Here is a 22,867-nt window from a genome sequence, read left to right on the forward strand (position 1 = left end):
AGCTGAGGCAAGAGAATGGCTTAAGCCCTAGAGTTGGAGGTTGCTGTGAGCTGTAATTCCATGGCACTCTACTGAGGGCAACATACACTGTTTAAATATCTTCCAGCTTATATGCATATACCTTATATCCTAGTATAAAGTTCAGAGTGATTGAGTTTTCTTAACCTCCTCCATTTCCTTTTTTTTTTTTTTTTTTTAATGGCCCTCGGTAAAGTGCTGTGGCCTCACACAGCCCACAGCAACCTCCAACTCCTGGGCTTAAGAGATTCTCTTGCCTCAGCCTTCCGAGTAGCTGGGACTACAGGCGCCTGCCACAACGCCCAGCTATTTCTTTGTTGCAGTTTGGCCGGGGCCGGGCTTGAACCCGTCACCCTTGGCATATGGGGCTGGCGCCTTACCGACTGAGCCACAGGCGCCGCCCAACCTCCTCCATTTCCATTATTACTTTGGAAAAAAGAGCTGTGGCATATACATTTATAGATTGCACATACTTTTCTAAGAACATATCCCTCAGTAAACTTGTCCCTGAGTAGGACAGTTTGGGTGAACTTCCTGGTCCTGTGTTTGGGTAGGAGTCAGAGGGGAGAGGTCACCAAGTTTCTGAACATTATTAAATTCAAGTTGAAAAATTCTCCCTTTAGCAGAATCCCAAGGATTCCCACGGCTAAGTGAATAGCCTCCTTTTGTTTTTATTTTATTTATTTTTGAGACAGTCTCCACTATGCCACCCTCACTAGAGTGCTATGGCATTACAGCTCACAGTAACCTCAAACTCTTGGGCTTAAGCAGTTCTCTTGCCTAAGCCTCCCAAGTAGCTGGACGACAGGCACTCGCCCCAGTATCACAGCTCAACTATTTTTTGTTGCAGTTGTCATTGTTGTTTAGCTGGTCCAGGCCGGGTTCGAACTCACCAGCCTTGGTGTATGTGGCTGGCACCATAACCACTGTGCTATGGGTACCGACCCTAAATAGTCTCCTTTTGAATGTAGGTACCACATGTGGCCATATACTGACTGAAGCCTCTAGTGCCCTTCTAGGGATGGCTGTTTCTTTTTTTTTTTTTTTTTTTTTTTGGCCGGAGCTGTGTTTGAACCCGCCACCTCTGGCAAATGGGTCCAGCGCCCTACTCCTTTGAGCCACAGGCACCGCCCAGCTGTTTCTTTTTAAAGGTAGTATTTCATGTCAGTGTAAAAAATAGGTATGGTAAAATTGGTTACCTACTTTTTTTTTTTGAGACAGTGTCTGTCTATGTCACCCTCAGTAAAGTGCTGTGGTATCACAGCCCACAGCAACCCCAAACTCCTGGGCTTCAGTGATTCTCTTGCCTCAGCCTCCCAAGTGGCTAGGATGACAGGCGTCCGCCACGACGCCTGGATATTTTTTTGTTGCAGTTATTTAGCTGTCCTGGGCTGGGTTCGAACCCGCCACCCTCTGTGTATGTGGCTGGCACCGTAACCACTGTGCTACGGGCGCCAAGCTGTATCTACTTGTCTTAGTACATCCCTGCAGCTGTGACAAAATACCACGGACTGTAACTTGTAATTACAGAAATTTATTCCAAGCCCAAAATCAAGGTATCAGCAGGTTCAGTGTGGTGAGGGCTGGTCTCTGCTTCCAACGTGGCATCTTATTGCTGGGTCCTCCCTCCATAGGAGACTGACACTGTGTCCATATAAGGCAGAAGAGATAGAAGAGCCACGCAGCTTTCTGGGTTTCTTTTTTAAAGGCATTAATCCCATTCATGTGGGCTGACCCCTCATGGCCTGATCACCTCCCAAAGACCCCACCTCTTAATGCCATCACCTTGGGGTTTAAGTTCCAACATATGAATTTTAGAGGGGCACATGCATTCAACTCATAGCATCCTCTGAGGAAAAAAATATTTAAATCATGATGGCAAAAAAAAAAAAGAAAAGAAGTCCAGTTATAGTAAATATATAAATGTAAAAAAAAAAAACCCAAACTCTGCTCGCCGCCCGTAGCACACTGGTTACAGCACCAGCCACATGCACCAAGGGTGGCAGGTCTGAACCCAGCCCAGGCCAGCTAAACAACAACGACTTCAACAAAAAAATAGCTGGGCTTTGTGGCGGGTGCTAGTAGTCCCAGCTACTTGGGAGGCTGAGGCAAGAGAATCACTTAAGCCCACTTAAGACTTGGAGGTTGTTGTGAGCTGTGACACCATGGTTATCTACCAAGGGTGACATAGTGATACTGTCTCAAAAAAAAACCCAAACAACAACAACAAAAAAAAAAAAAAAGAAAAAAAAAATTTGGGGGCAGTGCCTGTGGCTCAGTGAGTAGGGCACTGGCCCCACATACCAGAGGTGGCAGGTTCAAACCCGGCCCTGGCCAAACCATAAGAAAAAATAGCCAGGGCGGCGCCTGTGGCTCAAGGAGTAGGGCGCCAGTCCCATATGCCGGAGGTGGCGGGTTCAAACCCAGCCCTGGCCAAAAAAAAAAAAAAAAAAAAAATAGCCAGGCGTCGTGGCGGGCACCTGTGGTCCCAGCTACTCAGGAGGGAATTCCCTGAGCTCAGGAGTTGGAGATTGCTGTGAGATGTGACACCAAAAAAATAAAATAAAATAAAACCTTTACCACTGTTTAAAAAAAAACAAAACCCAAAAACTTTAAAGGACCTAAATAATAGCACATTCATTGCATATTTACTATGTGCTGCGCACTACTCTAAATGCTTTACATATTAGCTCAATCTTTACAACCCCATTTTACTAATGAGTAACTAGTAAATGCCAGAGCTGGAATTTGAATGTAAGAAATAAAGAAATGCAGCTTCAGAACCTCTCTGTTTCTGCAAGTAACTTGCTATACCTTGCTGTTTTTAGCAGAGAATGTGCATAAATATCTTCACCTACAGTTTGGGAGAACTTTCTTGAGTGTGATCAGGAACCCAGATGCCTATATTCCAAGCATTCTGGGAGGCCGAGGTGGGTGGATTGCTTAAGCTCAGGAACTTAAGACCAGCTTGAGCAAGAATGAAACCCCATTTTTACTAAAGAAAAAAAAATAGAAATAATAGCCAGGGCATGATGCCAAGTGCCTCATGGTCCCAGCTATTTGGGAGGCTGAGGCAAGAGGTTCACTTGAGCCCAAGAGTATGAGGTTGCTGTGAGCTATGATGATGCCACAGCACTCTACTGAGGACAACAGAGTGAGACTCTGTCTCAAAAAAAAACAAAACATTTTTATGTTTAACACAATTGTTAGAAAAAAGAAGAAAAGTAATGGAAGGAGAAAGAAACATAGGAGACAGGGTGTTTGTAAAGGAAGAATTATACAATGGGCCGTGGAGTCTAAGCTGGGTAAGATGGGCAGGGAGGACTGGTGGACAGCCACACTGGATTGAGGGTCTGGGAGATCTTGATGAGATTGAAGAATCTTTGACTGGGAGATTAGAGTAAGTGAGCTGCAAAAATAAGACATGGGATTTAGAAAATGAGATGCTTGAGGGCGGCGCCTGTGGCTCAGTCGGTAAGGCACTGGCCCCATATACCAAGGGTGGCGGGTTCAAACCCGGCCCCGGCCAAACTGCAACCAAAAAATAGCCGGGCGTTGTGGCGGGCACCTGTAGTCCCAGCTACTTGGGAGGCTGAAACAAGAGAATCGCTTAAGCCCAGGAGTTGGAGGTTGCTGTGAGCTGTGCGAGGCCACGGCACTCTACCGAGGGCCATAAAGTGAGACTCTGTCTCTACAAAAAAAAAAAAAAAAAGAAAAGAAAATGAGATGCTTGAATTTGAGACTTCAAAGGTGGTACAGTAAGCGATGTGACAGTATCAAACATATGATCTTGGGAGTGAGAGGCTGGAGGGGAGTGAGGAAAAAGTTCCTCATAGGTGAGAGGGCACAGAAACTGGGAAGCCAAGGTGTTGGGTGAAACTGCCTGGGCATGGGGGTCACCAAAATAATGAAAACAATAAAGTAGAGAGGAAGACCATGAACCTGTGCAGCAAATTGGGGGGACTAGAGGGTGAGTTGTTGATGACAGCAACAAGGAGGAATAGAGGGTGTTGTGGTTTAACAGGAGGGCCTTCAGTAGATTAGGAGTTTCTTTCAGGAAGAAGAAACAATTTGGAAAAAAAAAAAAGAAAGAAAGAAACAGTCTGTAAGAGGCACTGGGGAGACCAACCATACCTTTCGACTTTAGGAATATGAGAATTAAATCCTCCTCTACTTTAAAAATCCCCCTGTGTCATCAGGGGACACATCAGATTTTGGTTAGAGCAGTGTTTTTCGACCTTTTTATCTCATAGCACACTCGAATCTATAGTTAAAATTCCATGGTACACTTAAAATTATGTTGATCAAAAATAAAAAGAGTAAGAAAAAAGAACATACTGTGCTTTGAACTTCTTTCAAAAATAATTTAATTAATTATCTTTAAGAATTTTCACAGCACACTGGTTGAAAATCACTGAGTTAAAGAAAAAACAAACAGGGTGGGCCCTGTGGCTCAGTGGGTAGGGTGCCAGCCCCATATACCGAGGGTGGTGGGTTCGAACCCGGCCCAGACCAAACTGCAACAAAAAAATAGCCGGGCGTTGTGGCGGGTGCCTGTAGTCCCAGCTACTTGGGAGGCTGAGGCAAGAGACTCGCTTAAGCCCAGGAGTTGGAGGTTGCTGTGAGCACTCTATGGAGGGCGATAAAGTGAGACTGTCTCTAAAAAAGAAAGAAAGAAAAAAACCAGATAAAGAATTTGTTAAAAAGCAGACTGCTGAGCATAGACCACTGAAGCTATTTCAAGCTTTTGCCCTTGTGACTAACACTGCAGCATCTTTGTGCCTTTCCTTACTCATTTCTTCAGGGTAGATTCACTTTTGTCACCATCAAAAAGAAGAAACTTTTTCATTTCCCCCTCACTATCCACCTCTTCACTTTCCATATTTATTAACTGCCACACACTGACCCTAAATCTGGGCATTGTGTTGTGAAAACCTCAAGGGGGTTTTGGTATAGGGCCAGTTGCTTATCGTGTAACGATCCAATTATTGAGAAAAGGAGGACTACTAAGGAAGAAAGGACTTTTTAATGACAGATACCCTCCTGGGAGAAAGGGAGAAGCTGCCTCAAATTCATCTTTATGACTAATGGACATCATGTGCTTTTTAAAGGAGGGACCACATGCCTTGGGGCAGGTGGGGGTGGAGGGGAGGAGTCATGGTGTCAGAATGCAGTCTTCCCTGGGGCCTTTGGAATCTCAACTTTTTTTTTTTACAAAAAACCCTATCATTTCTGGGAAACAACTCAAAAGGTCCAGTAGTTAAGGAAGAGGATTATAAAAAGCATAGGGGGTCCTTGAAATTTATTCATGGACCCGGTTATAGCTCAAGCAATTAGATAAAGCATGTCCCTCCATGCCCTCAAAGAGCTCAGCATCAGTGAACATTATTCCTAACAAAACTATTATTTATTGTAAGACACAGCATTTTTTTTTTTTTTTTTTTTTGTAGAGACAGAGTTTCACTTTATTGCCCTCGGTAGAGTGCCATGGCATCACACAGCTCACAGCAACCTCCAACTCCTGGGCTTAGGGGATTCTCCTGCCTCAGCCTCCCGAGTAGCTGGGACTACAGGCGCCTGCCACAACGCCTGGCTATTTTTTTGTTGTTGTTGCAGTTTGGCCGGGGCTGGGTTTGAACCCGCCACCCTCGGTATATTGGGCCGGCACCCTGCCCACTGAGCCATAGGCGCCGCCCGACACAGCATTTCTGAGATGTTAAAATGAGAAAAATGTGCATCTTAGAATTGACAAAATCGTGTAACCATAGTAAGTGCCAAGCTAAAGTAATAGAGAATAGTGGTAGGGATGGGTTGCTGTTTTGTTTTGTGACAGAGCCTCCCTTTGTCGCCCTTGGTAGAGTGCTGTAGTGTCATAGCTCACAGCAAACTCAAACTCTTGGGCTTAAGCGATTCTCTTGCCTCAGCCTCCCAAGTAGCTGGGACTACAGGAGCCTGCCACAACACCCTGCTATTTTTTTGTTGCAGTTGTCATTGTTGTTTAGCCGGCCAGGTCCGGATTCGAACCTGCCACCCTCGCTGCATGTGGTCGGCACTATAACCACTGTGCTGCTGTTTTGTTTTTTTTTAACTTTTTATTTTAAAAATGATTATAGATTCACAGGAAGTTGCAAATACAGGTGAAAAGAGGTCCCATGTGCTATTCACCTAGTTTCCTCCAATAGTTACATAACAGTATCAAAGGTAAAACATTGGAACAATGTGTGTATAGCTCTACGTCATTTTATCCCATCCACACATCTCTGATTTGTGTACAGTCCGTCAATCAAGGTACAGAGCTATTCCATCACCACAAAGATCTGCTTTTTTTTTGTTTGTTTGTTTGGTTTTTTTTGTAGAGACAGAGTCTCACTGTACCGCCCTCGGTAGAGTGCCCTGGTGTCACATGGCTCATGGCAACCTCTAACTCTTGGGCTTATGAGATTCTCTTGCCTCAGCCTCCCAAGCAGCTGGGACTACAGACGCCCGCCACAACGCCCAGCTATTTTTTTTTTTTGTTGTTGTTGCAGTTTGGCCGGGGCTGGGTTTGAACCCGCCACCCTCGGCATATGGGGCCGGCGCCCTACTCACTGAGCCACAGGCGCCACCCAAAGATCTGCTTTTTCTACCCCTATAAAGCCACACTAGCCATCCTCCTCTCCACTATCCCTAATTCCTGATAACCACTAATTCTTTTCTCTCTATATAATAGTCATTTAGTAGATGTTAAATAAATGAAGCCATATACATGCCCTTTGAGGTTGGCTTCTTTTTTCACTCAGCATAATGCCTTTGAGATCCAGCTGAATTGTTTTATCTATTTATAGTTTATTCCTTTTATTGAGAAGTATGGATGTATCAAAATTTATTTAACTCTACTGTAGGACATTTTTGTTGTTTCATTTGTGGCTATTACAAATAAAACCGCAATAAAACAATCAGATGTACGTTTTGTGTGGACATAGTTTTCATTTCTTTAGTATAAAACAAACAAAAAAAAATCCAAAAAGTCAAAAAAGGGGGGAAAGATACATACAGAGTCATGCAAGTTGGGCACGCTGGCTCGTGCCTATAATCCTAGGACTCTGGGAGGCTGAGATGGGAGGATTGCTTGAGGCCAAGAAGTTGGGGACCATCTTGATTAAGAATGAGACCCTATCTACACACACACACACACACAAAAAGAAAAATTAAGGCCAGGCGCGGTGGCTCATACCTGTAATCCCAGCACTCTGGAGGCCAAAGCAGGTGGATTGCTTTAACTCAGGAGTTGGAGACCAGCCTGAACAAGAGTGAGACCCCTGACTCTAAAAATAGCTGAGCATTGTGGCAGGCACCTGTGGACCCAACTAGTTGGGAGGCTGAGACAAGAGAATCCCTGTGAGCTATGATGCCACAGTACTCCACAAAGGGCAACAAAATGAGACTCTGGTCTCAAAAATAAAAAAAGAGGGGCCAGTCATGGTGGCTTATGCCTGTAATCCTAGCACTCTGGGAAGCTGAGGCAGGTGGATCTCCTGAACTCAGGAGTTCAAGATCAACCTAAGAGTGAGACCTTGTCTCTCCTAAAAAAAGAAAAACTAGTGGGGTGTTGTGGCAGGTGCCTGTAGACCCAGCTACTTGGGAGGCTGAGACAAGAGAATCCCTGTGAGCTATGATGCCACAGTACTCCACAAAGGGCAACAAAATGAGACTCTGGTCTCAAAAATAAAAAAAGAGGGGCCAGTCATGGTGGCTTATGCCTGTAATCCTAGCACTCTGGGAAGCTGAGGCAGGTGGATCTCCTGAACTCAGGAGTTCAAGATCAACCTAAGAGTGAGACCTTGTCTCTCCTAAAAAAAGAAAAACTAGTGGGGTGTTGTGGCAGGTGCCTGTAGACCCAGCTACTTGGGAGGTTGAGGCAAGAGGATCACTGGAATCCAGGAGTTAGAGGTGCTGTTAGCTATGATGCCATGGCACTCTATGCAGGGCAACAGAGTGAGACTTTGTCCCCCATCCCGAAAAAGACATACTAATAATAGTATTAGAAATGAATCTAAATATATCTATAATCTCAAATGTCAAGAGACTAAACTTTCAGTTAAAAGATAAAAATAATCAAGACTGTATAAAAACAAAAATTCAGCACCAACCCACATGAAGGTGAATAGGAAAAGACCAAAAAGCTGATGTATCCACCAGAAAGTAGACTTTAAGGCAAGCATTACACCGTCGGGACCCACTTTTTTTTTTTTTTTTTTTTGAGACAGTCTCACTATGTCACCTTTGGTAGAGTGCCATGGGGTCAGAGCTCACTGCAACCTCAAACTCTTGGGCTTAAGCGATTCTCTTGCCTCAGTCTCCCAAGTAGGTGGGACTACCGGCGCCCACCACAACGCCCAGCGAAGGACCCATCTTACTTCTAAGGGTTTGGAGGTCACAGGGTGGGACCTGGGCCCCACCCACATCATCTGCTCCTCCACAAATCCTGGAGAAGGTGAACTCCATCCAGAAAGCCACTGCCTGCCCTACAATCTGCTCTGCTGATCCCAGAGGGAGAGAACTAAGGGGGGTTGTGGAAATCCCAAGAAACATTCCCTCCTGGCTCCCTCCCCCTCCAACCTTGTTTCCTCTCAGGGGTCACATCCTCCCATGCCACTTCCCATCCCTTTTAGCATTAAATTAAATTTTCACGTATCTCTGTTCCAAGTCTACTTTGCCACCTGTGAACTGTATGACTTTACGCAGGATACTTAACCACTGAGCCTCACTTTCTTCATCTGTGAGCCTGGGAAACAAATCCAGTCCTTTATAGCCAGTGTGAATATTTGACAATTATTTGTGTTTATTCATGATAGATCCTAGGACAGGGTTTTCAACATTTAATCTTATAGCACATTTGAACCTATAAACTTCCCTGGCACACATAATTATGTTGATCCAAAAAAAAAAGAATAAAAAAAAAAAAAATATATATATATATATATACTTACTGTGCTTTGAACTTCTTTCGAAAATAATTTAATGATCTTTAAAAATTTTCGAGGCACATTTAAGATTTTCTCACAGTACCCTGGTGTACCCATCACTGCCGTAGGGGTTAATTAGTAGAGGAACAGAATGAGACAGGGAACACAAAGCTTAGGTCTGTTGGGTGACAGACATGAAAAATAGAAAAATAAAAGTATGAGACAAATAGATGTTAGTGTGATAGATAAAAATAATTAACATTTTGGGAGGATTACTTCAGGGCAGGAGTTCAAGACCAGCCTGGGCAATTTAGTGAGACCCCAATTCTACAAAAATAGAAAAATTAGCTGGATATGGTGGCAGGCGCATATAGTCCCAGCTGCTTGGAATGCTGAGGCAGAAGGATTGTTTAAGCCCAGATTTGAGCTATCATGGTGCCCAGGTCACAGAGAGAGACCATGTTTAAAAAAAAAATGACTGGGGCCCCATATCCTGGGGGTCAAGGCACTGGCCACATGCTTCAGGACTGTTGGGTTCAAACTAGGCTGGGCCTACTAAACAAAACAAATAAAAAATAGCTAGGCGTTGTGGTGGGCATCTGTAGTCCCAGCTACTTGGGAGGCTGAGACAAGAGAATAGCTTGAGCCCAGGAGTGTGAGGTTGCTGTGAGAGCTATGACACCACAGCACCTACCGAGGGTAACAAAGTGAGACTTTGCCGTAATTAAAAAAAAAAATCATTAATATCATTGGCATTAGATCCCATCATTAACATGAGATGGTCTCCCTGCCAGCAGAATCCAGTTCAGCTCCTGTGTCTCCTCTGACCTTTCAGGTGGTCAAAGATAAACACAGCAGGACATCAGTTAAAGTAGTGAAAATGTTTTATTCAGTAACTACTGACAAGAAGGAGAAAGGGCAGTGTGCATCGTTCCAACTTAAGCAGGGGTGATTCCAGCTCTGAAAGGGAGAATAAGCGAAGGAGGAACTGGTTTTCAAAGCCAGAGAGTGAAAACTTGGGAAGGAGTGTTCTGTGTGAAGGCAACCAGGCCAGCTGAGGCTGCTGGCTGGCAGTAAATCCCACAAAGACTGGGAAGCTAGGTCCTTCCTGAGGATTATGTTTCAAAAGAAGGGCTTTCAGGTCCTAAAGAAGACACTGCAGAGTTGTATGAGATACATATACATCTCAAAGAGACAGAGGGAGGAGTCCCAAGTGTTTAAGTCCCAAGTGCAAGAGATAGACATACATCTCAAAGAGACAGAGGGAGGAGTCCCAAGTGTAAGTCCTTTGTAAACGCTCTAAAAATGAGATGTCCGGAGCCTGCTGTCAGTCATGGGTTAGAACAAACAGTAAATTCTTTAGTTGGCTTTAGCTTTCTCCAGCTAGCATTTTAATGGGGTGGAGGGAGTCTGGGATCACCCTAGGGACACGACTTATTGTGGGTATACATAGTGCCACATTGTTTTTTAATTTTCATACACTTACTTTTGCATGTCAGCCCTAAGGTCACTTTTCCCATTCCGACAATCCTTGTGTGATCTGGATGAAGTCTTATTATGTTGCCCTTGGTAGAGTGCCATCACGTCACAGTTCATAGCAACCTCAAACTCTTGGGCTTAAGCGATTCTTTTGCCTCAGCCTCCCAAGTAGCTGAACTACAGGCACCCACCACAACACCCAGCTGTTTTAAGAGACGAGGTTTGGCTCTGGCTCAGGCTGGTCTCGAACGTGTGAGCTCAGGCTATCCACCCGCCTTGGCCTCCCAGAGTGCTAGGATTACAGGAGTGAGCCACCTTGCCTGGCTGTCTAAGTTTTCTTTAAAAAAGAAAGGCTGGGCATGGTGGCTTTCCCCTGTAATCTTAGCACTCTGGGAGGCTGAGGGGAGTGGATTGCTTGACTTCAATAGTTTGAGACCAGCCTGAGCAAGAGCGAGACCCCATCTCTAAAACTAGCAGGGAATTGTGGCTGGTGCTTATAGTCCCAGCTACTTGGGAACCTGGGGCAAGAGATTGCTTAAAACCAAGAGTTTGAGGTTCCTGTGAGCTGTGATGCCACAGCACTCTACCCAGGGCAACAAACTGAGACTCTGTCTAACAACAACAACAAAAACAAAGTCCCTGTAGGGTATGGGGGTAGAAAAAGCCAAATAAGTAAATGGGAGAAAAATACACTGAAACCCCCATCAAGGGTTTTGTAACACTATTTTTTTAATGCAAGTAGCACTATTTTTAAGGACTTTAATTTTTACTACCTGACTATATTAATGTTCAGTATGTTAAAATGATTATATTGGATTGGACAGCCAGAGAATTAAGAGGAAACTAACCTGTTGTTTCCACATATTTTTCTTTATTACCTTTATGCAATGTTTTCCTTTGTTTCTGGAGAGAAGCAATTTTGGGTTTTCTTCATTTAAAGCAATTTTGAATTGTTGGGTTTGGTTTTAGAAACAGTTTTTTCAGGGTGGCACCTGTGGCTCAAGGAGTAGGGTGCTGGTCCCATATGCCGGAGGTAGCGGGTTCAAACCTAGCCCCTGCCAAAAACCACACACACAAAAATAGTTTTTTCAATTTTAAATGATACTTCCTTCCTAACCCCCTTTCAACACTTGGATTTTGAGCACTCTCTATAGTCTTCAGGTCAGAGAGTGGAATTAATTAGGACTCCAATAAACTAAAAAGTTTTGGGATAGCACACAGCAAGGACTATAAAGGTTCAAGGGTACTTAACTGAAGAGCAGACATTAATCAGCATGTTTGGAGAACCAACTGGATGCAGAACATTTTATCTTTGACTTGTTCTGAACCTCTGCTTTATTTTTCAACTGGCAGCCAGCTACCATGGTTTCCATTTATTAGGAGACAATAGTGCCTTATTTCACTTTTATTCTCTTCAATAGATGTGTCAGATTGTGGGGCCACTTCATTCCCATTTCAAATTCTTGGGAAAGAAATCTAATTGGGTTCAGCTGGGGTCAGGGGTTTACCCACAAACTAATCAGCTACGGACAGGAGAAGGAAAGCACTGTGTGAATGAAGCTTCTCTTTCTGCAAATTTGTTGACAAGCAGAGAAAGATTGGACTAGCTACAAATTTTGCAGGGCCCTGTAAAATAAAAACGCAGGGATCCCTTGTTAAAAAATTTCAGTATTGGCTCGGCGCCCGTCGCTCAGTGGTTAGGGCGCCCGCCACAAACACCAAGGCTGGTGGGTTCGAACCTGGCCCCTGCTGAACAATGACAACCGCAACAAAACAATAGCTGGGCGTTGTGGCGGGCGCCTGTAGGCCCCGCTGGTTGGAAGGCTGCGGCAAGAGACTCTCTTAAGCCCAAGAGTTTGAGGTTGTTTTGAGTTGTGACGCCACAGCCCTCTACTCAGGGCAACATAGTAAGACTCGGTCTCAAACAAAAAAAATTTCAGGGCGGCGCCTGTGGCTCAAAGGAGTAGGGCACCGGCCCCATATGCCGGAGGTGGCAGGTTCAAACCCAGCCCCGGTCAAAATCTGCAAAAAAAAAAAATTTTTTTTCCAGTATTTCCAATAGTTTGCAAACAGACAATACTGCAGTAAATTATACAGAGTGGCCACTAAGTTCGTGTGCAATTGCGTGTGTATTGTCTATGTGTATTTTTCCATCGTTGGAGTTCCAAGTAAATCTTATGTACATCTGTATCTGTAGCTAGAGCGTGTCCTAAAAGTCGCCTGTAAAGTCGCCATACATAGGGAAAATGAGAAATTGTAGCTAACTGTACCTTTATTTACAAAATATTCATTACAAAATTTTACAAAATACTTACAAAATATTCTTACCTTTTTGTGCAATTGAGCTCCGAGGAACTCACTCCACCTCTTATTCCAGTTCTTTTTCACAGTATCCTGGCCAACGCTGGGTACATGGTAAGACCTTAGGTAAGGTTTTTAATCATCCTAACATAAATAGGTCTAACATACCTTTCTGTAAGGATTAATGGCCTATCTTACAAGTGTGACAAAATTTTCACGGGACTGACACAGACACACCACAACTTTACTGCGTACCGATGAGCACGCGCCTCTACAGGGTCAACTGCTTTCCACAGCTGAGCACTAGAGACTGAAAAAACCCTACGTCAGTAGGATTTTTCCCGGAACCTTTCCTGCAGAATCAGAAGCGGCCTGCCCGGACAACTCCGCTGAACACACAACATAGCAAGGACTAGTAGGTTAACTATATGCCTGAAAATTTTAGCTCACCTATATGTTCCCGGAAAAAATAGCCTTAAATTCCTGCACTTGTTAAAGTCCCGAGTGACTATAACATTTTTATACCTTTAAAAAGGTCGTAATTTATTGATTCCAAAGGAGTTTATGCTTTATTTTGGTTAGGCATATTTGTGGGCAGCCCACTTGAAACGAATAAGGAAGGCGGGGGAAGAAAGCGGAAGCCGCGGGGCCTTCTAAGTCAGAAAGTCTCCGGAGCTTGCGCTAGGGTCTTCTCTGCGCCTCCGACTTAGACGCAGGTCTTGGAAGCGAGCAGGGGAGAAGGCATCGTTGCCGGAGCTGAGACCGGGCGGCCAGAGAGTCCGCAGGGATGAACCTCGAGTTGCTGGGTGAGGAGGGCTGTGGCTGCATATTAGACAACCCTTTGGTACTGGAGAGGAGGGACTTGGGGAGGGAGGGGAGGTTGTAACCTTAGGCACACTTCTGCGGTGGCTCACTGGGCACACCTGATAGGGAGCAATAACAGGAGGAGGAAACCCAGTTTCTGCCCGGGTAGAATACATTGCCTTTCTCAAGGCCACTTTCAGATAAATTGTGGAATGATAGTGACATACAGTTTGTGACTTAGCTGCGATTACAAGGATTATAGAGGTTGAATTACCCCAGAGCAGGCAGGACCAGAGTTTTTGGTAATGGAATCTGAAGAAGTGAGGTTTGGAATGAAGCTTTGAAGACTTGTCAGGGGGTTGGGTGCCTAGACAGGATAAGTTTCTTTGTAGAAACACAGGAAGTCTAAGAGGAGGGTACTTGAAGATCTTCTGGTAGAAGTCTCTCATTGAACAGATGAAAACAGGCTCAGAGGGTCATGACTAGGCACTAAGCAAGTAAAAGGCATAGTTGGCACTGGAATCCAGTTACATTGACTTGCTACTGATGGTCCTTAACTACAAAGGACAGCATGTAAATCACCGAGGTGTGAACTATAGAGGCAGTTGCCTTTTATCATCTTCACTTTGAGTCTTTACCCTTCCCCCTTACCCAAATTGTTTAAAAACTGTAGGTCCTTTCTTCTGGGTTTTCATTAGGTAACATTTAGCATGGGAGCCTAGGAATGTCTGAGATTTCTTTTAAGAAATTCGGAAGATGTGTTGACTATCCAAAGGGCAACATAGATACTTAAGAAATCTTGCTTGCTGGCTCAGTGCCTATAGCACAGTGGTTATGGCTCCAGCCACCTGCACTGAGGCTGGTGGGTTCAAACCTGGCCCTGGTCAGCTGAACAGCAATGACAACTGCAACAACAGTAACAAAAAAATAGCCCGTAGCCAGGCGTTGTGGCAGGCACCTGTGGTCCCAGCTGCATGGGAGACTGAAGCAAGAGAATGGCTTGAGCCCAGGAGTTTGAGGGTGCTGTGAGCTGTGATGCTACAACGCTCTACACAGGGCAACAACTTGAGACTCTGTCTCAAAAAAAAAAAAAAAAAAAAAAAGTTTGCCCAAAGCCCCCGAGTGGCCCAGTCCTGTCTCACAGTTGCATGCATCCTCCTTCCCTTCGATATGACAGATGTCGTTGTGTCCTTCATCAAGGACTTTCTGGCAGGTGGAGTGGCCATGGCCATATCCAAGACTGTGATATTGCTCATCCAACAGATTTTGAAGCTCCTGCTCAGCATGCCAGCAAGCAAATCGCCACAGATAAGCAACACAAGGGCTTTATAGACTGTGTGGTCTGTATCCCCAAGAAGTGCGGTGTCTTGTCCTTCTGGTTTAGTTACTGGGTCATTGTTGTCACGTAATTCCCCCCCAGGTATCTGGAACTCAAGAGCCTATACAAAATAGAAGGCACTAACCCCATCAATTGATCATCTCTATTCATAGTACCCACATCGTGGCCAAGCATATCTGATAAGTATCCCTTCAGATACTTCTCCCCCAATTTTGCCTTCAGAAATAAATGCAAGTATATCTTCCTGAATTGTGTGGATAAGAGGACCCAGTTTGGGCACTCCTTTGCAGGGAATCTGGCATCAGGTGGTGCTGCTGGGGTCACATCCTTGTGTTTTGTATATCTTCTATATTTAGCCCTTATCTGTCTAGCAGCTGATGTGAGTAAAGGGAACTGAAAGTGTATTCAGAGGCCTCAGTGACTGCCTGGTTAAAATCTATGAATCAGATGGGATTAGGGACCTGCACCAAGTCTTTAAGGTGTCTGTGAGATATTATCATCTACCAAGCTGCCTATTTCAATATACGTGACACTACAAAGGGAATGCTTCCAGATCCTAAGAATATTCACGTCACTATCAGTTGGATGATCACATAGTCTGTCACTACCATTGCTGGGTTGACTTCCTACCCATGTGACACTGTTTGCTGCCACATAATGAAGCAAAGCAGTCAGGGTGCAGAGGAATTGACAGCATGTACATGGGCCGTTCACAGTTGACTGCTGGAGGAATGCTCTGTGATGGAGGCAAAGCTTTTTTTTTGTAGAGACAGAGTCTCACTTTATGGCCCTCGGTAGAGTGCCATGGCATCACACAGCTCACAGCAACCTCCAACTCCTGGGCTTAAGCGATGCTCCTGCCTCAGCCTCCCAAGCAGCTGGGACTACAGGCGCCCGCCACAATGCCCAACTATTTTTTGGCTGCAGTTCAGCCGGGGCCGGGTTTGAACCCGCCACCCCTAGGTATATGGGGCCAGCGCCCCACCAACTGAGCCACAGGCGCCGCCTGGAGGCAAAGCTTTATTCAAGGGTACATGGTCCAGTGTTCTCAGAGGCGTGGTTGGTGCTTTTGTGCTTGTCTTAAAATGACTAAATCAAGAAGTAAACCTAAGTTATTTCCTAGTTTTCCCCTGTGAACAGACATGTTGTATTATATAACATATCTTGAACATTCTTTTTTTTCTTAGACAGTCTCACTCACTTTGTTACCCTGGGTAGGGTGCCATGGCGTCATAGCTCACAGCAACCTCTAATTCTTGGGGCTTAAGTGATACTCTTGCCTCAGCCTCCTGAGTAGCTGGGAATACAAGTGCCTGCCACAACACCCAGCTATTTTTTTTTTTTTTTCCTAGAGATGAGGTCTCATTCTTGCTCAGGTTGGTCTTGAACTCCTGAGCTCAAGCAGTCCATCCATCGTGGCCTCCCAGAGTGCTAGGATTATGGGTGTGAGCCACGGTGCCCACCCTATCTTGAACATTCTTGACAGAATTGCTGTCTATCAGTGGCAGTTATGTATTTACTTGTTGAAAAAGGGAAGCAGTGAAAAAAAAAAAAATAGGAAGCAGGGATATTCATCTGACCAGTTTTCTCTTAAAGCCATTTCCATGATGATGATGGGACTCATCATATATTTTATATTAATGAATATGTAATGAATATATCATTATATTTTTTATTTCAGTCACTCCTGAAAAATGGCAAATTTGAAAAAATATCTAAAATACAAAAAAAGGTGTTTGCTTTTAAAGAGTTTTTGTTAAGCAGAAAGTTTGAGATGATTTTTAAACAGTCATGATATTCTATGTTACAGAATATAGGCAGGCCTGTAAGAGTCATTATCAATTGCTAAGAACATTTAGAAGAGGAAGTGAATATCTTTGGGGCAGAGTTCGAAGAAAGGCAGTCAGAAAAAAACAAATCCCCCCAAATCTGTAGAGGAGTTCAACCTTTTTTTCTTTTCTTTTCTTTTCTTTTTTTTTTTTGAGACAGAGCCTCAAGCTGTCGCCTTGGGTAGAGTGCAGTGGCATCACAGCTCACAGCAACCTCCAACTCCTGGGCTTAAGCAATTTTCTTGCCTCAGCCTCCTAAGTAGCTGGGACTACAAGCGCCCGCCACAGTGCCTGGCTATTTTTTGGTTGTAGTTCTCGTTGTTTGGCAGACCCAGGCTGTATTCACACCTGCCAGCTCTGGTGTATGTGGCTGGTGCCTTAGCCGCTTGAGCTACAGATGCCAAGCCTGGAGTTCAACTTTTAAAGCTGCAAAAATAGCAACAGGCTGAAGTATGGTGATATGGGGGAGGGTTATGCTTAATGTTTTTGAACTAAGGCAGAAGTGAGAGAAGATCTAAAGAATTTTTATGCTTGGCTAGGTTGTGGGTACTGTGAATAGAGATGGCCAAGAGATGGTCTTGGTGCCTTCTATTTTGTGTAGGCTCTTGGGTTCCAGGTTGAAAAGTCTGTGCTTTTTACGGAAGGTAGGTAGGGTAAAGCAATCGAAGGGTTTTAACCTGGTAAGTAGCTCAGAGTTACAATTTTGTAAGGGTTGTCTGACAGCAGTGTATAGTTGAGTCTTGGAGGAATGTAAAACCAGTTTGGAGGGCTAGAGTAGATGAATGATAAGAAATTTTGAATTAGAAAGTGGAAAGAAAACATACTGATGAGGTAGAGATGACAAATTTGAAATCAATTTCATGCATGTATAGTGAGGAAGAGAGTGTTGTGAAAATCATGGTAGCACATAATGGTACTGATAAAATTTAAAGCAGTTGGAAAGCTGGACACAGTGACTCACACCTATAATCCTAGCGTGAGGATTGAGGTTGAAGGTGGGTGGATTGCTTGAGCTCAGGGGTTTGAGGCCAGCCTGAGCAAGAGCCGAGACCTGTCTCTACTAAAAATGGAAAAACTAGCTGGCTCTTGTGGTGGAGCCTATGTTTCCAACTTGTCTGGAGGCTGAGGCAACGGGAACTTTTGAGCCCAAGAGTTTGAGGTTGCTGTGAGCTATGATATCATGGCACTCTACCCAGGACAACAGAGTGAGACTCTGTCTCCAGAAAAAAAAAATAGACTTTTAGAGAAGACAGCTTTAGATACGTTGAGTGTGGATCTGGGGCTGAGGAGACATGTTTGGATTTATGATCATGTCCTTTACTCACAGGGTTTCAATTAATCTATCTCTATTACAGGTAGGCTAATTGAAACTGTGATTGGAGGACATGCTCAAAGTAGAAAGTGGGAGAGTTGGAAAAGAAAATCACGAAGGACAGAATTTCGGATAATTACCTATACTTAGGGGTTAAGAGAAGGAATAAAGTTATGATATAATAGGTTAGCTAACAGTTGCGTTGTACTTACTGTGAGCAAGGCACATTTTCAAATGCCTTCTATTTATCCATAGCGAGGTAGAAGGGAATATGGATTGGTGTGGTGCCTTTTCATAGAAACCAATCATGGAGCATTTGAGGCTGAGAGCTGAGAAGGAGCTTCTCTATTTAGTCTGTAGGCAGATTGGACCCCTACCAACTGGAACAGAAACCAGATTACATGACTTTAAGAAGGTCTGGTAGGTACAATAGAGGCAAAAGTTTATTGTTTATAAAAAGTTTATTTATTTATTTTTTTTTGTAGAGACAGAGTCTCACTTTATGGCCCTCGGTAGAGTGCCGTGGCATCACACAGCTCACAGCAACCTCCAACTCCTGGGCTTAAGGGATTCTCTTGCCTCGGCCTCCCAAGTAGCTGGGACTACAGGCGCCCGCCACAATACCCAGCTATTTTTTGGTTGCAGTTTGGCTGGGGCCAGGTTTGAACCCGCCACCCTTGGTATATGGGGCCGGCGCCCTACCGACTGAGCCACAGGCGCCGCCCATAAAAAGTTTATTTTTAAAAAGGTAAGGATGGAGGAAAGGTGATAGGCTGCTTTGAAAGAGGTAGTAGGGTCTTGGGAAAGAGTTTTCTTGAATGATACATAAGATTCATGAGGGTGACACTTAGGAAGGAATATTTAGCATTGGAAGTCTAGACAATTTAAAAGATATGGGTCTGGAAAATAAAATCTCTGTGAAAATGTCTCTTGAGTTTTGAAGCCAGGAAGTTAATGGCTACACATAAGAAGAAAGGAATAGCAGAGATGTTATTGTGGGAGCATAGGGAAGGATATCTGGCCAGATAAAGGGAATAAATAATAATGTATTTTTTTCTTAAGCCAAGCATGAAACAAAGTTTGTTGGGGAAGAGAAAGATAGGCTTACAGAGTAAGTAAGTTTACAAAACAGAATATATTCACCATAAAACAGTGAATAGGCCTCCATTACCAGTACAAATAGGCAAAGAGGCAATAATGTGTTTTTATGTTTGTCTTTTTTTTTAGACAAAGTCTCACTATCCTGGTGTTATAGCTCACAGCAACCTCAAACTCTCAGGTGATTGTCTTGCCTCAGCCACCCAAGTAACTGGGGCTACAGGTGCCAGCCACAGTGCCCAGCTATTTTTAGAGATGGGGGGTCTTGGTCTTGCTCAGGTTGGTCTGGAACTCATGAGCTCAGAGAGTCCGGCTGCCTTGGCCTCCCAGAGTCCTAGTGATACAGGACAGATGGCTCCCCAGCCAGCTCGTTGGAGCTGAAGGGCAGACCTGCCGCCTTGGCGGTGTTGGTGCGGTGGCAGTCGGCAGAGGAACCACGGGCTGGAGGGTAGACCAGGCGCACCCCCCCACTCCCAACCCCGGGTTCCAGTAGCCAGAGGGGCCAGACTACTTCTGGAGAGACACCAGCACCTTAGGTCTCCCTCCCCCTTTACTTGCGGTGGAATTGGGAACCCCCATTTCCTGGGCGTGGTCAATTTCTTGTAAGTTTTCCTAGGCCTGGGAATGAAAGGGATTGTAGCCATTCATTTGCTACCCAGTCCCCGCTAAAGCTAAATGTAACTACGCAGGACCCTTGCGCTAAATGTAACTACCAAGTCCCTGCTAAATGTAACTACGGAGGACCCCAGCGCACTAAATGTAACTGCCAAGTCCCCGCTAAATGTAACTACAGAGGACCCATGTATGTTAAATGTAACTACCAAGTCCCCGCTAAAAGTAACTACGGAGGACCCATACAACCATGTATATTATACACCCCTGGACAAAGAGCTGGGAGAGAGAGAGAAGGCTTTTCCTCTTGACTTGGTTTCTTTCTCTCTGCCAGGAGCTTTGGTGTTTTTGTATTTTCTTTTTGTTTGTTTGTTTTTTTTGGCCTGGGCTGGGTTTGAACCCACCACCTCCGGCATATGGGGCTGGTGCCCTACTCCTTTGAGCCACAGGCGCCACCCCTGTTTTTGTATTTTCTGTAAATAAATCCTATCTTAACACTGATCTGTGGCCCATGGATTCATTCTTAGAATCACTGTGACCAAGGACCTACTGAAGAGGAAATTATGGATTATAGGCATGAGCCACTGTGCCTGGTCAATAATGTGGATTGTTTTTCTCAGACAGAGTCTTACTGTGTCGCCCTTAGAGTGCAGTGGTGTCGCAGGTCACAGCAACCTTAAACTCTTGGGCTTAAGCAATTCTTTTGCCTCAGCCTCCGGAGTAGCTAGGATTACATGTGCCCACTACAACGCCCGGCTATTTTTTGGTTGCAGTTGTCATTGTTTTAGCTGGCCCAGGCTGGATTCGAACCCGCCAACCTGGGTGTATGTGGCTGGCGCCCTACTCACTGAACTACGGGCAACGCCAATAATGTGGGGGGGGGGTTGTTTTTTTTTTTTGTTTTTGAGACAGAGTCTTAATATATGGCTCTGGGTAGAGTGCTGTGTCATCACAGCTCACAACAACCTCCAACTCTTGGGCTTAAGCTATTCTTTTGCCTAAGCCTCCCAAGTAGCCGGGACTATAGGCATGTGCCCCAACGCCCAGCTGTTTTTTTTTTGTTGCAATTGTTTAGTTACTTGGCCCAGGCTGGGTTTGAACTTAACCACCCTCTGTGTATGTGGCTGGCGCTGTAACCACTGTGCTACAGGCGCCCAATAATTGTTTTAAATATAGTCATCCAGGCAACTTATAAACAAAATACTAATTTTAACTTCTGCAACTGCATTTTGAGCCCTTGCTATCTATTAGGCAGTATGCACTGGAAATTAGCTAAATAAGACAGTTTTTCAAACTTTACTGCAAATTACAGTAAGAAATACGGTTTCTATCACAACACCCTTCATATACATTTAACTAAATTTCTCAAAATTATACTTAGAAGTCTTGTGGTCAATGTCCTGATACTTTCTTTTTTAATTTATTGAAAAACGTGTTGTGGCTGGGCGAGGTGGCTTATGTCTGTAATTCTATCACTCTGGGAGGCCGGAAAGGGTAGATTGCTTGAGCTCACCAGTTTGAGACCAGCCTGAGCAAGAGCAAGACCTCATCTCTGCTAAAAATAGAAAAACTAGCCAGGCATTGTAGTGGGTACCTGCTACTCAGGAGACTGAGGCAAGAGAATTCACTGGAGCCCGAGAGTTTGAGGTTGCTGTGAGCTATGACATTATGACCCTCAACCCAGGGTGACAGACTGTGTCTCAAAAAAGATAAAAACCTGTTGTGACTCACATTTATTTATTTGAGACAGAGTCTTACTTTGTCACCCTCGGTTGAGTGCTATGGTGTCATAGCTCACAGCAACCTCCAACTCTCAAGCAATTGCTCAAGCAATTCTCTTGTCTCAGCCTCCCAAGTAGCTGGAACTGCGGGCGCCCGCCACAATGCCTAGCTGTTTTTAGAGACAGGGTTTTGATCTTGCTCAGGATAGTCTTGAACCCATGAGCTCAGGGCAATCCACCCACCTCTGCTCCCAGAGTGCTAGGATTATAGGCATGAGCCACTGCACCCAGCCTTGATTTATCCATTTATGACGTATTGAGTCCTTATGTTTGAAAAACATTGAAATAGGGTGGCGCCTGTGGCTCAGTGAGTAGGGCGCCGGCCCCATATACCGAGGGTGGCGGGTTCAAACCCAGCCCTGGCCAAACTGCAACCAAAAAATAGCCGGGCGTTGTGGCGGGCGCCTGTAGTCCCAGCTGCTCGGGAGGCTTGAGGCAGGAGAATCGCTGAAGCCCAAGAGCTAGAGGTTGCTGTGAGTCCTGTGACATCATGGCACTCTACTGAAGGCAATAAAGTGAGACTCTGTCTCTACAAAAAAAAGAAAAGAAAAACATTGAAATAAGGTACCTCTTTTGCCCTGGGAAATACATGAAACTAGGAGAAGAGGCAAACCCGAACAAGTAACTGTACAATATGGAGCCATAATAAACGAGTGCATTATGGGAATCCAGCTTTTGCTTCTGCAATGTTGGTGGGATCCTGATGATCTTAAGAAATGCCACTTAACCCAGACATTAAAGATGGAGCAAGATTTTTTTCAGAGGGACAAGTTAGAGAAGATAATTTCCTGTGGAGAGAACAGCAGGAACAAATGTTCTGAGGCATTAGTATGTGTGGTTTGTTCAGGAAATGGTCAGTAATCTGGGGGTGGGAGTGGGTTATTCCAAATTCTATACTAGGTGTTGATGGGGAATTAGTCCAAGGTAAAATGGTCAGGTTCAGTGGCTCACACCTGTAATCCTAGCACTCTGGGAGGCCTGAGGTGGATGGATCACCTGAGGTCAGGAGTTGGAGACCAGCCTGAGCAAGACTGAGACTCATTCTCTACTAAAAATGCAACTAGCTTGGCATCATGGCAGGTGCCTGTAGTCCCAGCTGCTCTGGAGGCTGAGGCAAGAGGATCTCTTAAGTCCAAGAATTTGAGGTTGCTGTGAGTAATGAGGCAATGGTACTCTACTGAGGACAACAAAGTGATACTCTGTCTCAAAAAAAAAGGATGGAAAATGTTACATGGGATCAGATTGAAATTCCTTTTTAAAATTAGGCTTACTCTTAGAAGTTTTGAGCCAGATGTGGTGACTCATACCTGTAATCCTAGCACTCTAGGAGGCTGCAGAGGGTAGATTGC

General features: G+C 44.6%; 1 protein-coding gene across 7 annotated transcripts in view; it reads left to right on the forward strand.

Moving 5' to 3' along the window:
* The first annotated feature begins 13,409 nt into the window (after positions 1 to 13,409).
* RBBP5 (RB binding protein 5, histone lysine methyltransferase complex subunit) overlaps positions 13,410 to 22,867 on the forward strand; it is a 51,152-nt gene continuing 41,694 nt past the window's right edge. For 6 of the 7 annotated variants that reach the window (XM_053606954.1, XM_053606949.1, XM_053606950.1 and 3 more), the window contains exon 1: positions 13,410 to 13,549. In XM_053606954.1, the coding sequence (XP_053462929.1) occupies positions 13,531 to 13,549 (19 nt within the window). In that variant the 5' untranslated portion in view covers positions 13,410 to 13,530. The remainder of the gene's footprint in view (positions 13,550 to 22,867) is intronic. The other variant, XM_053606956.1, reaches the window with a different exon arrangement.

Source organism: Nycticebus coucang, chromosome 10, assembly GCF_027406575.1.
Source record: "Nycticebus coucang isolate mNycCou1 chromosome 10, mNycCou1.pri, whole genome shotgun sequence".
NCBI lineage: Eukaryota > Metazoa > Chordata > Mammalia > Primates > Lorisidae > Nycticebus > Nycticebus coucang.